The following is an 18,241-nucleotide window of genomic DNA, read 5'->3' on the forward strand; positions in this document are numbered from 1 at the left end:
AGGTAAGGAATAATCAATTAAACCAAAAGAAACTATCAATACGCCTAGAACCACGCCAGTAACCCAAGTCAATTCACGAGTTTTTTTAAATCCACCATCCAAGTCCCATCCTAGGCAACACCTTACCTGTACTTATCGAATGGTATCTTGTATTTAAAACGTTTTCCATCACTCAATGCAATGATCTAACCAAAGCACTATGTGTCTCCATGTATTATGGGAGCTGAGACTTGATCGATTACTCATGAATATGTGAAAGCGAGTGAGAGAACCTAGGGGTGTCTAACCCAACAAAAACTTGGTGACATGTAAAAATTGTAATCTTCTTTCTATTTTTTTTTTTTCCTGTTATTTTTAAAAGGTCAAAAGAAATTCAAACTAATTTCAAATCAACTTTTCATTATATCATTGTTAAAAACTACGCAATTTTTCTAGTAGACATGAAATAATAGGTTGGCAAAGGATTTTATGTGGCAGTGCATGATGCATGGTCGCACACGAAACCATTGGATGGGGACAAAAGCCCCATACAAGTACCCAAACCAACGCCCAATTTTACAAATCATCGATGGGGGTGGTTCCCATGAGGGTGTCAATTGATCTAGCTAGTTTGGTTATTTCTTTTGGTGTGGTGTGTTGTGGTTTACATTTTATCAAGGTGAAAATCAAAACCGAATGGGATATGAATCAATCAAAATTAGAATCGATTTGCATTCAATCCGATTTTACTATTTTCTATTCGATTTTTGTTATCTCACTCACAACCAGTTTACATGCAGTTTTTAGTACCAATCCTGGAAAAGCAAGAGGTATTTAGTTTTATTAATATTTCATATCTGAAAAAAAGAAAGATATAGGCAATCGTATGTTTTCCCACCTTTATGGTTACACTACTTACATGTCATATTACACTATCTCGTGTTCTAGTACTGTTTGGGGAGTCTATGGCTGCTTGATTCAACGATTAATAATGTTTAATGTGTATGAGAGTTTGGAATATGATACCTCCATTCTCATTTAGTTATTAACATATCTCACCCATCATTGCATGAGAAAGTTGTGGTTAATACCGTTGGACCAAAAGTATATATGGTCATCTGGTGCGAACTATTTTTATTTGGTTTTCCGGTTCTAAATAGGATTGCATCGGATAGAGAACCTATGAAATCAGAATTGGATAATTTCTATGTGGTCTAATTCAGTTCGATAGCAAATGGTGTGGTGTGGTTCGGGTTCTCTATTTCGGTTCCATTTTGACACCCTTAGGCTCTTGTGCATGAATCCCTTCCCTTAACAAAATTTACTTTCATTGGAGAAAAAATTGCACTCAAAAAGTAAAAAAAAATTAAGGTTATGATAAAAAAAAAATTTCAACATCCTTAGTTACAACGAGATTTTTGTTAAGTTTGTCTTGAATTCTTGACCCATTTTGAAGATTGATCCACTCTGACATATTTTGATAGCGACTCAAATGAGAAGTTTTCTGAGATCTGTGATAGAAGCAGAGGGGTTGGGCCGATAGGACTGCGATCCGATGGGTCGACCTGCGACTTAGAGTATATAATGTATTGTTGTCTTATTGAGAATGTCATTGTATTTTGGGGGTTTTTCGAGCTAGGGTTTCAGGGCGAGTTTTCTCATCACTACTTGGATGTAATCTTTCTTCTGCATAGTGAAACATTTTCCTCTTCGCCCAAGGACGTAGCACACTACAGCGGTGTGTGAACCTCATTAAATCTTTGTGTTGTGCGGATCTTTTGTCTGTTTATTTTCATATTTCTTAGTATTTGCTCTAACAATTTTTATTTTAAAGAATGCCAACCCCAACCCTATCGGGCATCCTAAGCTGGCTTTTGGGGAGTAGGTACTAAAAAGGAGGAGGTTGCAGAAAACACATAAGGAATTGCAATTGGTGGGATTGTTGTTTCCTTGAACATGCTTTTCTGGAGTGACATTTAGATTTCAAAGCCATAGTGAAAGAACCTAGCATTGCTCCATTCCACTGGATGGGGTTGTGTACATTGGTTATTCGGGAATTGTTGAAGTGTGTGGATCAGTTTTGCAGAACCACCACTGTGTGGATTCCATGTGTGTGGATCAAGAACATACGACAACCCGCTCTTGAATTTGCATGTATCTTAGTAATATTTGTAGGCCATCTACACCCAGGGAGACATGCAATAAGGCATCTCACTTTAGGCAATTGTGGCTAATATATATGTATGTACATCGTCTTCTACGTATGAATCTATCGTCAATTTAATCCAAAAACCTTTACCAAAACCTCTACATTTCAGCAGTCAATACATATATGGCCAACAAAAATTCTAGCTTCACATTTCACAATTCCCTCCATTTTAACTAGCTTTCCAGTGCTCTGTGATGGTCAGCCAAAGTATAGCGACCCTCACCCCTTTTTGCTCTCTTAATTGCTACCACGTTCACCTCCTTATCATGCTTAAAGGGGACCTCTGATGAAAGCAACCAAAACCTTATTTGTCTCAAAACTTTATAAATAGGAGCTGAGACTTGATCTTGTCACCCACAAGTTAGGTAGCTACTAGAGAGAGAAAGAGAAAGAGATGGCTCTATTGGAAGCTAAGCCCACTTTGAGCAGTATTGGCACTACCACAATTAGTGTGTTCGAAACTGGGGAGTATGAAGTGAACAGCATAACTGTGGAAAGTAGAGGTTCATCCATCGATTCTCCACCTCCCAAGTCATTGCTAATATTCACACCAGTGAAAGCAGGCACTTACCCAGTTCTCCACTTTCTTCATGGCTTCGCTCTCTACAATTCTTTCTACTCAGACCTCCTCACACATATAGCTTCCCATGGTTATATAGCTATTGCCCCCCAGGTTTGTATATATCTTCTTCTCATCATATATAGTTAGTGAGGATTAACTTAGAACAACTATCTAATGAGAATGTGAAATTTGGTTTGATTTTCTAGCTATACAACCCCATATGGCCCTGGGATTCCGGCTACGACGAGATAAATTCGGCGGCTGCGGTAACAAACTGGTTTTCTCAAGGCCTGAAATTGGTGCTCCCTGAAAAGGTTGAAGCAGACCTCACCAAGCTTGCCCTTGCAGGCCATAGCAGAGGAGGCAAAGCTGCTTTTGCTCTTGCACTAGGCACCTATGCCCAGACGTTGATTAGCTTTTCTGTGTTAATAGGCATAGACCCTGTTGCAGGTGAAAATAAAGATAATCAACTGCCCCCAGAAATCCTTACCTCCCAAGAACAATCTCTCAATCTTGGGATCCCTGTGATGGTGGTGGGAACAGGGCTGGGATGTAAACAGGCGGGTTTATTGACCCCACCTTGTGCCCCTACCGGAGTGAATCATGAGGAGTTCTTCAAGGAATCTAAGCCCACTCGGGGCCATATGGTGGTTACTGATTATGGTCACATGGACATGCTGAATGATAATCCTCCGGGCATTATTGGCCAGGTTTCAGGGATTATGTGCAAGAATGGCAAAGGTTCTAGGGACGTAATGAGAAAATGTGTTGGTGGGATTGTTGTTGCAACCATTAAAGCTTATGTGGAGAAAGATGCTACAGTTCTCAAAGCCATAATCGATGACCCAACCATTGCTCCTACCACTCTTGATCCAATTGTGTTAGATGAAGCATAAGGTCTTTCTTCCTTAATAATTGAGTCCTCTATAATAATGTAATGCATGGTTTCTGTTATATGCATGGGTAGTTATTATTCTATGTACTTGTTTTATTTTATGTCTTTAGTAGTCATCCAAGGTGGAGTATAGGTGTTGTGGGTATATCACATAGTTATGTAACTTCTAATGTGAACATGAGAAGTGGTTGTAAGAGTTTGTATCTGTTTACAACTTGTTTACTGCTTATTTAAGAGGTGTAAAGAGGAATAAGAACTGTGTGATATATATGTTAATTCTATTGCCCTAGACTGGTCTTATTAACATGATAAAAAGCAGATTACAAATAGGACTCGACGATACACAACACAATATCCATGGACCTCCATCTAGGCACAACTCTAACAACCCCCCTAAAGATGGAGTATATATATATCCCACATACCTAGCTTGGAACAACAATCGACAAAAGCAAGTCAAACAAAGTTGTAAACATATCACTAAGTTAATTGCTAGACTTGACAAAAAAGAGTTGAAATAAGCTTCCGTTTAACTACATTTCTCAAAAAATGACAATCAACCTCAATATGCTTGGTTAGTTCATGAAAAATTGGATTGCTAGAAATATAGATTGTAGCTTGATTATCACAGTACATCTCCTGCCCTAATTCTTGTAAGAGAGACTTCAACCACATCAACTCAATTGTAGTATGAGTCATAGCTCTATACTTAGCCTCCGCACTAGATCCAACCATAGTAGTCTACTTCTTAGAACAAGATTACTGCCAATAAAAGTGCAATATCTAGTGGTGGACAGATGATTATCAACGATACCAACCTGTATGTATCATGGACCTCCGCTGGGTTCGCGATATGGCGCGTAGCGCATGTACACACGCTAGGGTTCGACCCTAATGAGATGAGATAGTACCCCTGGTCATCAAAATGCCAAGGGGGGATATACGTTATGGGTAAAATGGAGTTGTCATCTAGAAAGGGTCTAGGACCCATAAATGTCTCCCCCAATCAAGGGAGAGAGACTAATGACTCTGATGGATAAAGCTGGTTTGCACCAAGATTCTGGACAAGTGTCAAGTGACAGACTGGGAAGGTGTTAGGCACCCAGCCTCCCTGGCCCTAAGGCCGGTCTCTTTTTGTTTGACCAAAGTTTATTTGTACCCTATTAACTAGTCCTAAATCTAGGTCACTAAAAACCCTAAACTAGGTATCTAAGCATGACATGTGAAAACTCTAAACCAAGTGTCTAAATTATGCTAACTAGGTTATACTGCAAATAATGAAATGATTACGCTAATTAAATAAGCCTAAATGATTTAATTAATATATTATGAGTCTTAGATTAAGCTAATTAAATAAGCCTAAACCTAGGATTAGTTTAGCAACTTATGAAACCCTAAATTAAACTAATTCGATTAATTGAGCCTAACCAAGATGGATGATCAATGAATTTGTGAGATCCTAAATTGAATTAATTAAAATGATTAAACCCAATCCCTAGTAATTTGTGGAATAAATTATTGCAATCCTACTTAATCTAATTGGTAAAATGAATTTTAAATTAAATGGGGCCTAATTAAATTAGAAAAGTTAAATGGGCTAATTACATTAAATGGAAGCATTTTACTAGTCTACCTAATCTAGTTTAGAAAGATTAAACTGAACCTATGGTTTAATTAAATAAATTATGAAACCTAATTGCCCTAATTATGTTTATCTTGAGCTAATCCTAAAATAAATTAAGCTCTTTAACATCGAATCATCAAGTATAAAAAACATGTTAATAAACATGAAGCATGGAAAATATGATATTGGCTAACCTATCTAAATTAAATACACAATTAATTCTAAAGGGATACACTATTTGAGATAAAAAGAAATGGACCGAAACGGGGTTCATTTTTATCAACCCGAGAACCCAAGTAACGCACCTAATGCTACGAGCCAGTTTGAGGGGGGGGCCAGCCACGCCCGTACTGACCTACATCCTAGACTATGGCCCATAGACCCATTTGCTGATTCAAAACCCTAATTTAATAGAAATTAGTGAAACCCTATCGTTATCATATGATTAAAAAATAATGAGCAAAACCCAATCGGTTTCAGCCCTTGATCCTAAGGGACTGGATTAGAGTGACCCTAGGACTCCATATGGAATCCCCTAAAAGTATTAATTGAAACATGACGAATTAATTGAAACAAGGCAAAGGTGAAATAGGAGAAATATCACACAATGATAGGGGTTGGGGGGCATATAACAATTTGAATTACAAAAATAAATAAATAAAAAAACTGGAATGAATAAACAAAAGAAAATGAACACAAAAAATAAAAAAAAATAAAATAAAAAAGAGATAGAAGAGAAGGAGATGGGGTTTCGGCCATGGTAAAAGAGAAAAGAAGAGAGGAAGAAGAAGAAGAAAGGAGGAGAAAGGTGAGTGGTTCTTGGCCCTCTCAATGTCCATTACTGAGTGGTTAATTTCGGTTCCAGAGGTGTAAACCCAACAGCAAATCTCGAATTTCTACAGAAATCACCTGATGTCAACAGCTTCTGCAATTTCTTCACATTTGTTTGCTGGGAGAACCTGCTAAAAGGGGAAGTCTGCATTGAAGAAGTGCTACAGCTGAACACAGTAGACACTAAAGATGCCATAGGCCCCAATCTTCTTGCTGATTAGTTTTGCATCATACAATCTGGGATCTGGCGGTGTACCTAGCCAATCTCAATGTGAACCCAGACTTGGTTTGGGCTTATCAAAAATCTTTCAAGCCAGCTCACATTAGCTGCCTTAGAAACAGTGTGAGAAAAGACTGCCACCTAGAGTAAGCTGCATGGCATATTTGTAGTTGTGCTTCTTTAGCCAGTAGTGCTTTAGGAGCTAAGAGTTCAAATCTGCAAACCTTTGCCTCACAGCAGAGGCAAGAGCCCCTTCACCAACACTAGCAAGCCCTTCAACCACCCTCTGCCTGACTCTGATGTAAGGTATAAATCCTCTCTCTGCCATTTCCATCAGCACCTTTCCTGCCAGAATAAACTCTCGCCTCTCTAAACATCCGTTAACCACCGTCACATAAGCCTCAAACCCAATGCTGCAACCCTTTTTCTCCAAAAACTCAACCATGTCAACAGCTCTCACTATCTCCCTGTTTGCTCTCATTGCTGCAACTGTCTTAATGACTGTCCCTTGCCTCGGCATCAACCCAAATTTTGTAACCATTTCGCTCATCAGCTCAGCTACATCACCAGTCTTCCTGGCCTTACACATTACACCAATAACTGTCCCATAGCTTTCTGAATCAGGATTGCATCCAGCCCCATCCATGTCCTTTAGAACCCTGATTGCCTCGGCTGATTGATCAACAGCACAGAGGGATGAAAGAAGGTAATTACAGGTGTTGCAATCAGGGTGGTACCCAATCGATCGCATCTCATTCAAGATATCCACAATAGAATGGGTTTGGCGGTGATCAAGCCATGCGGACGATAGGGAGAGGTGAATTTGTGGAACCGGTGTGCAGCCAGAGCGCAGAACGCGTTGAATGATCGCAAGGGCAAGGGGAAGAGGATTTGTATTTGCAAGGGTGTGGGAGAGTAGATATTCGTATGCAGTTCTAGGACGAGAGCGTGGTCTAAGATGGAGAAAGGACTGGAGAATTTTATCAACGACTTTGGTTCTGATGTCATCAGGGAAAGAAGATAGGAAGGGATTAGACTTTTGCTGTGGTGGATTAGTGGTGGGGGTATAATGAGAGATAGAAGTGACAGGAAGGATAAGAAGAAGAAAGGGTCCGCTGCTTGTTTAAGGGTTGCAGCACCAGCAGGAAAAAAAAAAAAGAAAGGGAAAAGGAGAAGAATAGATGGGAGAAGAGATTAGGGCTTGAGATCGTAATCTGAGGGTAAAAAAAAAAAGCAATAAAAAGAAAACTAAATCAAATCGAACCTAGTAATATAAATATATTAAACCACAAATACAATTGATTCATTAAACCAAGAAATAATAGTAATAGAAAACAAACCAAATTAAAAAAGGAAAAAACCGGATTAGCAACCGGGTTCAACATAGTTTGATTTGGGTCGTTGGGTCCTCTTTTGGAAGAGAGGAAGGGCTATACTTATAGCCTTGGGACTTGAGACAATTCTCTCTTATTTCCGATGTGGGACTAAAAAACTAGAGAGAATTGTCCAAAAAGGCTGCTTTTGGACAAAGGAGTTTGGGCGCCATGTAGTACTCCTTGGTTGCTCGGAATAGAATCTAATACCGAACTTTGGAGTCAATTTTCGGGGGTCATATCTTTCAAACCGTTAATCAGAATTCGACGTGTAATATGTCGTTAGAAAGCTCAGTCCGAGCATTATCCAATGATGTGAGACACGATTGTGGTCTCGACCAGGAACCTTCATGAAAATATGCATAAAGTAGGGACCCGGATCAGATAATGAAAGAGAGAATCGAGCGTCAATTTGCATAGTTCTCGCATCAAAGTGTAATGTCCGCCTTGAGGGGACAAACGACAATAATCCACAACATCAAATTCTAATTTTTGAAAACATTTTCTCTTGAAAGTTTATAGGGGAAAAATGATCATTTTCTACTCTAAGCTTGAAAATTCTCCAAGTCTAAAATGGCCAACATGTAATTCTTCATATTGTCATCATTGCGAGGGGGGGTGACAAAATTCGGTGTCTACACAACCCAATAAGCATCAAAGTACCATACAACTTTAGTGTGGCCATGACAACGATAAATGAGAACTTTTTCCAGAAGCACTTTAAGATACCTCAAAATACGAAAAGCAGCATCTCAATGAGCAAGTTTAAGATTCTCCATGAATTGACCAATGACTCCAATAGCAAAGAAATTATCTGGACGAGTAAATCAGCTTTCCAATAAGTCTTTTGTACTGATGCTTATCCTCATATTCTTCACCATCACATGCATCAAGTTTTAGAGTTGGATCCATAGGGTTGTCAACAGGTTCATAGTCTAGCATAGTTGTTTCAAGAAAAAGATCTAGAACATACTTTCTTTGAGATAGGCTAATACTTTTCTTACAATGAACAAATTCAATCCCCAAAAAATACATGAGAACTCCTAGATCCTTCATCTGAAAGTGCTGATCAACCTCTTGAATGCATGATAGGTCACTACCTAAAATAATGATATCATTAACATAAACAACTAGAACCGTTGTTGATGGAAAACCTTTAATTGTAATGTTTTCAATTTGATTATTGGTGGAAAAGAAATTAATAGTTAACTTGCAGTGTACAACCTTTTCATGTACAATATGAAAGTCAATCTATCTCCACATGCTTGGTGTGTGAATGAAAAATAGGGTTAGCCAAACGGTTAGTTGCACTAATATTGTCAATTGGTGGGATCATTGTTTTTTCCTTGAATAACCTTATTTGGAGTGACAATCAGACTTGCCATAGTTAAGAAACCAAGCATTGCTTCATTTCATTGCATGTGGTTGTGTTTATTGATGTATAATTTGTTAAGATGTTGGGAGTAATAGTGGTAACTATGGTATACTCTCACTTAAACAAAGAAAGAGAAACAACACAAAAGTTCATTGACTATCCAAAGGGGAGGACTCTAATAAAACAAAACCAAGAAAGAGGGACTTAACCCAAGCCCCGAGGGAGGAGGGCGGGGGGGACAATATAAACAACTAAAGTGGGGGACACAACAAAAATCCTCAAGGCAAATAGTATAATTGTGAAGAATTTGCTCAACAGAAAAAAAGACTACCTTCTTTTACTTCTATCCTATCAAATATGATAAATCACTTAATTGAAAACTAGTCTATGAAGAAAACACATACGTGTTGTCCTGATTAGCACAATACATCGCCCCCCCCTTTTTTTTTCCACCGCTCTCTAGGTTGCTCTGTCTCCTTTTATATTTGCAGGCTTTACTCTATGGACACTACCTCGGACACCCCCTGCGGAAGAATCCCCCTATAGGGAGCTTGACATTCCCATGACACTTTCATTGTAGAGCCCTGCTCTTTAAACCCAGTTTATTGGTCAGTTGGTTCAGATTGGTCTTACAGGGTCTGAATCGGAATGGGTTGATGCCAGTGCCTTGTGGTACATGACGGCAAGGGTGACGTCGAATGCGGGGTGGCCGGATGAGATTGAGCCGATAACTGAGATGATCCGCACGCCTAATCCATGCCGTTGCACATATCACAAGGCCATGTATGAGTAGGAAAGGTACGTTGTCGCATTTGAATGATTGGAACTTGACCCACAACACGTGGCGAGAGTGAAATACGCGTTAAGACTCCGTTTCCCTCCAAAATACAACAAGATTGGCTTGTTTGGCCAATTGGTGGGTGTCACTGGTAGGTACAAGACCTACCAGTGTGACCCACCTGTTGGGGTTTTGTGGTCCCCAGCATGCCCGACTTGGATGAGCACATGTGTCTCGGCCTCTTCATCGTAATGAGGTCTTGTATGCCTGATGATGTCGGCCATCTCGCCCAGAAACGCGATTTAATGCTATTCGGTCCATAAAGGGGCAAAACCAAACGGACCCTATAGATATTTAGAACACTAGGGTATAAATAGCCTTAAAAGACTCTCTCCCTCATTTATGTTGTTAGCAAAAGTGGGTGAGAGGAGTAAAGAAGTGGAAGAAGGAGAGAAGGAGAGAAGGAAAGGGAAATAGACTCACCCTCCTTGGATTCCGGAGCCGCATGTCGCCTTTACGTCGCCGGAATAGTATCCGGTGACTTGAGATCTTCATTTTGAGGTAAGTAACACCATAAACCTTGAGATTTGATGAAATCTTCTTTGAATATGTTTGAATCTAGAGGATAATGAAGCCATTGTGTGATTTCCTTGAAGTATTTGAGAAGAGAAACAAAGATTAGAGGTTATTGAAGTGGCATTTGAGTTTGGGAAGAGGATTCCAAGATTTGGGGTTTTTCTAAGCAAAGATATGATTTCTTCCCCCAAATCTTGTTATTTTAGATCCATGGTATAACAAAGTAGATGAAGCTTAGAATATGTGGGAAATGATATGGGAATCACCCTATTGGGGTTCCAAGAGTTGGAATGGAAGAAAGGAGAAAAACACTAAAGTCTGACAGAACATATGGGTAAGACCGACGGGTGCCTGACCCGCCAGTGAGACCTACCAGTCACACCTGCCCCCTCGGGTTCTACAGGTGGGTAAGATCAGTGGGTGCCTGACCCACTGGTGTGACCTACCAGTCATTCCTGCACCTCTGGTTCTACTGGGGGGTAAGACCGACGGGTTCCTAACCAGCCTGTATGACTTGTCGATCCAGGAAAAATTCACATGTGGGTTCTCTTACCCACCTGTATGAACCATCTGTAGCCCAAATAAGCTCCGATTAAAACCAAACTCACCAATAACCTTCATCACACTATTATATGCATAGTGACCATATCCTACGTCATTTATAGTCCCGATTTGTATGTATTTCTAAACCCTTTATCTGTGCTAGGTTTTGAGAAACTCATCTTCTCACTCCAGATCTTACCTGTACTGCATGTGCAAATTCTTCCACAAGAATAGGTAAGTGGGGAGAGGACTTTGATTCTTAACTTTAAAATGTTTTTGGAATCCTTTGCATTCATGGACTATATTGACATTTCGATTGTCATACTCATGCATATGATTGATGAATGAGTGATGCATGAGAACTGAACATGTATATCTTAAACTTCTATATGCATTGTCATATGTTGAAATCTTGAGAATGGAATATCATGTATGTTTATGATGCCGACTTGCCGATCATATGTGAGATTTCTAGATTAGATGCCATAGTCGACTTGGAAACAAATGCATTGGTTCACCGTGGAATAGGCCACGGAAGAACTATGCAGTTGTACTATCTCATGTAGGAGCATATGGTTAGGATTTCGTACTCTCTCGTCCTACGACCTTTTCCAACAGGGGTTTACGTGCTGGGTTATCACTAGGGGGAAGCATCGATCGTAGACCGCCGTGGTGGTTAGAAGTACGCCTGACTGATCATTAGGATAGTTGAAAACCTTGGTGATATATTCAGAGGGCCAATCGTACTGCTTTTAATTTCTGCTATGCTTCAGCCTCGATTTACTTTTCTACTGTGGTTTGGCCATTATTTAGATTTCTGCTGTGGTTCGGCCATGATTTACTTTTCTGAGTGCTCACGATGGGCCTTTTCCGACAACCCTTTGGGCGTATCGTGGGATGGAGAACGCGTCTCGAACCTAGGGTATATGCGCACTGTGATTGTGAGTAGCACATTACCTATGACCTAGAATGATTTGTTTGGGTGGAATAGAACTAAAATGATGCATATAGGATCATTTGCTTGCCATTGCTTGTGTGCGTCTTTCTTTCCATTTACTGAGCTAGTGAGCTCATCCCTCATGTATACACATTTTTAAATGATTTTATAGGAAACTCCCACTGACGAAACCCTAGTGGGGATTGGTGGTTGTGTTGCAGGGCAATAGTGACGGATTCTATTGACTGTATTCCTTATTAATTCTTTTGGTATATTTCCCTTTTTGTGCTCTCGATATTTAAATTACTATTTCTTGTGTAAATATTATGCCTACGGATCCATATGTAATTATACTATGTATAACAATTTGGGTATCAAGCATATATGAGGAATTACAGTTAATCATTTATGACAAGACTTCCGCTATATCATATTATTATATTCCATTGATCACTTGTGGCTGGTTGTGCTGTGGTTACTGTATCAGATGATCTTGGTGGTTTTTGGTTACCTGGAGGGAACCTGGTCATCGGTCTGGTGCTATGTGATTGGGGCGTGACATTCATCCCCTCCTGTTGACGGTACCCCGGACTTATCGGAGCTTGACATCCCCGACTATGACCCTGATTCTTCATCACTTCATTGGGATCTAGTTCTTATCGGGAAAATATTCAGCCCAAAATGGATTTCCGCCCTCAACATTTGAAGTGCCTCACAATCGCTTGGAATCGTCCTAAAGACCTTGAAGTTCACCAGATCGAGAACCACCTGTTCCTCATACAAGCATCTCATGAGGCCAAAGTTCACCTCGCCCTTCACTGTGGCCCATGGCTCATAAAGAACTACCTCTTAGCCATTCAATGATGGAGAGCAGATACGATTCCAAAAAATCTCAGTTTCAACGAACTTGACATTTGGGTTCATATCTACAACCTCCGCCTCCATCTGCACAACAAAGAGGTGGCAAAACAAATAGCAAGCAAGGTTGGGAAGTTCCAGTCAGTAAGGCTTCCGATGAAACTTCACGATTTCAGCCGCTCTCTAGCTGTATGAGTCTCCCTTAGATGTGACCGCCCTATACGTCCAGGAATACGCATTAATAGGATTGGGTTGGATAACCATTGGGTGGAGTTCATCAATGCTAAACTTCCTTCCCTTTGCTTCTTTTGCAGTCTAATCGGACATGATATAAGGATTTGCCGGGCAAAGAAGGCTTTTGACTCTGCAGGAGCTCCTCACCTCCCTCCTCTCGATGAGGCCACCTGGCGGCTATGCTTCGAGTCGTACTTTGGGGATTGGCTCCGGTTAGAGAGCTACAGTTCTAGACCCTCAACTAAGGATCAAATGAGGGTTCTCGCCAAGGCCATTTTGATCTAACAAGGGGCGTTGCTCTGCACGGATTTTCAAATCAGACAGCTACACCTCCAACTGTTGAACTTTGTGCAATCGCTCATTCAACCTGTGTAGGTCGCTGGCATTAACAGATCCACCGACCAATCTACCTGCTCTAGGATTCATCGGAATGCCCAAGCCTTGGCCGGTGAAACCTCAGACGGTAAAAGGCATCCCTCGAAAAGTTTTGAAATCTCAATCACGGTTTTGCCTACTAGGGTAAACCAAAACCCGACCTGTTTAACCAAGGCTCCAAACCCAGTTTCGTTACCCATTAAACCATACACCTCTACCACCTCCTCTGACCCATCATCCACAACTAGTCCCATGCCTTACCATCCACAACCCATTACCACACCCTACCACTTATCTCATCACGATCAGAAACCCCCCTCTGGTTTGTCTGCTTATCCCCCCACTACCAATTGCAGACCTATGCTCGATCATGCTCAACCCGTAGTTCCTCCTTTAGCCTCTCATCCCTCTAGCCCCAGTGCAGCCTCATCACCATCTCTGTCGGAACTTGGGACCATCTCCAAGGCCTCAAAGATTATTATTCTCACTACTGAACATGACCCTATTCCTACTGGTTTGCCTTCTGTGATCATTGAAGAGCTTGAATCTAATGCCTCACCGCCTACTGCATGTCGTCAAAACAAAAGGAAGGAGCTCTCCGCCGCTCCTCTGGTCCAACAATTCAAAAAATTGAGAATTTCACATGGACATGGATCATCTATTGATACAACGGGGCTCTTAGAATGGCATCCACCCCGACCGAGATTGAAGTCACACGCAAGGAATAGGCCACAATGAACTTCTTCCCAGGATCTGTGCTCTATTGATACTGTTTCTCCTTCTTCCAAGGTTCGGGCGACTACCCTCAATCAGCCCCCACAAGATCCATGTTAATTCTCAGTTGGAATTGTCAAGGGAGCGGTCAGCCCTTGACAATTCGATATCTCCCACGAGTCTGTAGGTCAACCAGACCTTGTTTGGTTTTCTTGATGGAGACTAAACAACCTGCCTCCCACATTAAATTGCTTAAAAATAAACTTGGTTTTTCCGAATTTTACTCCATTGACCCTCAAGGCCTATCTGGTGGCCTTTCCCTTATGTGAAATTCAAATATCTCAATTACCTTTCTTTCTGCATCACCAAATTTAATTGATCTGCATGTATCTTACAACTCCTCTGTCGTTTCAGGTCTCCGCTTATCCTTTATTTATGGCCCACAAAGGTAGTTGCGCAAAATTCAATGGGAAGATCTCGCACAATTGGGGCGTACCATCTTTGGGCTTTGGATCATGATTGGCGATTTCAATGAGATCCTAGCATCGAAGGAGAAACTCGAGGGCCAGCCTAAGAACCCACATCATAAGCTTAGCTTCCAATCAGCAATTGATCATTGTGGCCTCTTTGAACTCAGCTTCACTGGCCCTCAATTTTCTTGGTCAAACAAACGGCGTGGCCCAACTCTTATAATGGAGAGCATAGACAAATGTCTGTGCAATGGTGAATTTATTAGAATATTCAATGATGTCAAGGTTCACAGGCATGCAATGATAGGATCAGACCATACCCCGGTATCTGTTTCATGGGACACCTCAAAAAGAAGCCAGTCCTTGTTTCGGTTTGAAGAAAAATGGGAAGGCCGCGAGGAACTTAATGATCAAGTTATGGACGGCTAGAATGTTGAGACTGCTAGTTTCCCTCTTTTTAAGCTCCACCATAAAATTACGAAGTGCAGTATCAAACTTCATTTCTAGAGCAGATGCACCTTTGGCAACACCTCCAAGGAAATTGACTGCATAAAGTACAAACTAGAAGAAATTCAAGCAACCCCACCCTCTGATCAGCAACATTCCCTTGAGCAGCAATTCCGGACCCAGTTGGAAGGCCTCCTAGATAAGGAAGAAAAGTATTGGGCCCAACGATCAAGGATCCAATGGCTGAGAGCCTGCGATCGCAACACCAAATTTTTTCATACCGCTACAGCGATTCGGTGCCATACCAATAGGATCACAAAGCTTAAATCTCAATCGGGACAATGGATCACAGAGGATCTGGAATTAAACAATCATATCAGGTCCTATTTCTTCTCTTTATTTTATCATCTAATCCCCAGAATATTCATAGCTTTTTGTATGGCGTTAACCCTATAATTACCCCCTCAGATGAACACCCTCTTATGCAGGCCTTTCACTGATGATGAAATAAGGGCGGCTACCTTTCAGATTGGTGGGTATAAATCCCCTAGTATTGATGGTATGCCAGCCAGATTTTATCATCTATTATGAGATTCTATGGACAGAGATGTGTGCTCTGCCATCAAACACTTTTTCTCCCAGGGTTATTTGTTAAGGGCCTTTAATAGGACCATCCTCACTTTAATCCCTAAGTGTAAAAACCTATTCGTGATGGGTCACCTCCACCCCATTAGTCTGTGCACCGTGATTTACAAGATTATGACCAAATGCATGGCAAACCGTCTTAAACCCATGTTAGACCCGACCATCAATCAGAACCAAAGTGCATTTGTTCTGGGCAGATCCATTTCGGATAATATCTTTATTTCCCGTGAAATCTTGTCACACCTGCAAAAATCGAGAAGCAAAGGGGGTTATGCAATGATTAAAATTGATCTTAGCAAGGCTTATGATAGGATTGAATGGGGTTTTCTAGAACAAAAGCTACTAAAATTTGGTTTTGCAGGTTAGTGGGTCAACTGGGTAATGCAATGTGTCACCACGGTCGAGTTCTTCATCAAAGTGAACGGGTCTATTATCGGGCAGGTTTCCCCATCCCGTGGTCTTAGACAAGGGTGCCCCTTAAGCCTGTACCTCTTCATATTATGCCAAAAAGCCCTCTCTCTCTGCCTTTCCAGCGCTACAGTGTCCAGGGCCATCTCTGGCATCAACATTAGCAGGACCGGCCCATCGATCTCTCACTTGATGTTTGTGGACGAGTGTATGATCTTTTCCAAGGCCAGAATATCTGAATGCAACCATATCTGAGATATTTTAGATGAGTATTGCCAAGTCTCAGGTCAAAAACTGAACATGGAAAAATCCAAGATTATTTCCAGTCCCAAAACTAATGCCCATAATTGGGTAACCATTTGTTCTTCAATGGGCCTGGTGGAAGTGCAATCTCATGGAATTTATCTGGTCTGCCTACTTTCTTTGGAGGATCTAAGCGGTAGATTTTCTCTTATCTCTTAGACCGAATGCAAGAAAAAATGAAGGGGTGGCGAGACAAACTCTTATCGGGAGCCGGCAAGGCGATTATGATCAAGTCGGTGGTGGCATCCACCTCGAATTTTGCAATGTCAAATTTCCTTTTGCCATGTGAGCTACGCAATAATCTCAATAAACTCACTCAACAGTTTTGGTGGCGAAACAACAAGGGTAGCGGCATCCATTGGGTTAAGTGGAGAACTCTTTGTAGAGGAAAAAAGGAAGGTGGTCTCAGGTTTAGAGACTTTGTCTCTTTCAACCTAGCACTCCTCGCTTGGCAATGTTGGCGTCTCATCCATAATCCGGAATGCCTCTGGGTTAAATTATTAAAGGCTAAATATTTCCCAAACTGCAATTTTTTAGACATCCCAACTCCAAAACAATGCTCGTGGGGTTGGAAGAGCCTACTGTATGGCAGGGAAGTGCTTCTTAAAGGTTTGCAGAGGAAGATTGGAAATGGTTCTTCAACCAGAATTTACTCTGACCCCTGGGTCCCAACTCTTCCATCTGAATGCATCTGTTGTCGACCGGTTCATGCCCAAAATGCCCAGGTTTGTACCTTGATTGATCGGCGATTCAATCGCTGGAGGACTAATACCCTCCAATAATTGTTTTCCCCTACCGAGGTCAGTGCTATCCTACAACTCCCTATTCTGTCCCCTTCAACTGATGATAGCTGGTTATGGTGTCTCTCAAGAAATGGGATCTTCTCCGTTTGGTTTGCGTACTTCTCTTGCCTCCCACCTTCAATTTTCCCATCTACCAATAGGTCCCATTCCCCTCACGACCTCTACTGGTCAAAAATTTGGAAGCTGCCAGTCTTACGAAAGGTACAAGTCTTCATTTGGAGAAGTGTGTACAATGCCATCGCAACCGCTTATGATCTTCACAGCAGGGGCATTAGCAGCAGCCATTTGTGTACTATTTGTGGCACTAATGATGAAACCATTACTCATGCTCTGTTCTATTGTACCCATGCGGTAGCATGTTGGAAGGCATCCCTGCTCTGGCTCGACATCTCAAATTTTGTCGGGTCCTCCATTCAAGAGTGATATAGTTTCATCCACACCCGCTATAATGGGGCCCCTTCATATTCGGACTTGGATCTGGTTTGGTGCTTTATCTGTTGGCAGATTTGGAAAGCTCGGAATCTCTCAATTTTTGAACTATTAGCCCCATCCATCAATATTACCTTCGCAGTGTATTCATATATGATCGCTGAAGGCCGCAGGGTTCAATCCTTCAATCACAATGCCCCCATTGACCCACCTCCGATATCCAGCTCCGTTCTGCCCCTGCCAGATTGCTCTACCATTTTCTGCGATGGTTCTTGGACTGCTGATATGAATTCTAGAGGGAGGAGCACTAATATCTGGGACCCTGGGGGCGTTTTCACAGCAGCTTCTTGTAAGTGGCATCTCTCCTTTTCGACGACTACTTCTGAGTTGGAGGCCATTCGCGATGGTCTTCTCCTTGCCTAGCGTCTCGACATTCAGAGGATTATAATTAAGTCAGATTGTCTAGATGCTATCGCCTCTCTCAATGGCTCTTCGGCGGCTCTGGATTGGGTAGCAATAGCCTTGGTTTCAGATGTGCAAACTCTGGTGCGCCCTTTTACCTCAATTGTCTTTTGGTTTGTTAGCAAGGAACTCAATTCCCTTGCGGATTTTCTGGCCTCGGGGGCCAATAGGCTTAAACTTTCCCGAGTTTG

General features: G+C 41.4%; 2 protein-coding genes across 2 annotated transcripts; one reads left to right on the forward strand and one right to left on the reverse strand.

The window, feature by feature from the left end:
* Positions 1-2,515: 2,515 nt before the first annotated feature.
* LOC122088590 (chlorophyllase-1-like) lies at positions 2,516-3,921 on the forward strand. The gene is made up of 2 exons (XM_042657903.1): positions 2,516-2,861; positions 2,957-3,921. Exons 1-2 carry the CDS (start codon positions 2,583-2,585, stop codon positions 3,644-3,646), a joined length of 969 nt encoding a protein of 322 aa, XP_042513837.1. The 5' UTR covers positions 2,516-2,582; the 3' UTR covers positions 3,647-3,921.
* A 2,258-nt stretch (positions 3,922-6,179) lies between these two features.
* Positions 6,180-13,623, reverse strand: LOC122089596 (pentatricopeptide repeat-containing protein At1g06270-like). The gene is made up of 3 exons (XM_042659321.1): positions 13,531-13,623; positions 12,810-12,847; positions 6,180-7,435 (listed from the first exon to the last, which is right to left on the reverse strand). The coding sequence occupies exons 1-3, from the start codon at positions 13,621-13,623 to the stop codon at positions 6,523-6,525; spliced, it is 1,044 nt and encodes a 347-aa protein (XP_042515255.1). The 3' UTR covers positions 6,180-6,522.
* Positions 13,624-18,241: the final 4,618 nt, after the last annotated feature.

This window comes from Macadamia integrifolia, chromosome 9 (genome assembly GCF_013358625.1).
Source record: "Macadamia integrifolia cultivar HAES 741 chromosome 9, SCU_Mint_v3, whole genome shotgun sequence".
Lineage (NCBI taxonomy): Eukaryota > Viridiplantae > Streptophyta > Magnoliopsida > Proteales > Proteaceae > Macadamia > Macadamia integrifolia.

Coding starts and splice junctions, on each gene's coding strand:
- LOC122088590 (XM_042657903.1), top strand. CDS start 2,583: ATGGCTCTATTGGAAGCTAAGCCCACTTTGAGCAGTATTGGCACTACC. Junction 2,862..2,956: donor ATATAGCTATTGCCCCCCAG/GTTTGTATATAT, acceptor TTGATTTTCTAG/CTATACAACCCCATATGGCC.
- LOC122089596 (XM_042659321.1), bottom strand. CDS start 13,623: ATGGGACTAGTTGTGGATGATGGGTCAGAGGAGGTGGTAGAGGTGTAT. Junction 12,848..13,530: donor TTGGAGCCTTGGTTAAACAG/GTCGGGTTTTGG, acceptor TTTGTTGTGCAG/ATGGAGGCGGAGGTTGTAGA. Junction 7,436..12,809: donor GATATGAACCCAAATGTCAA/GTTCGTTGAAAC, acceptor TTAAACAAGCAG/CGGACCCTTTCTTCTTCTTA.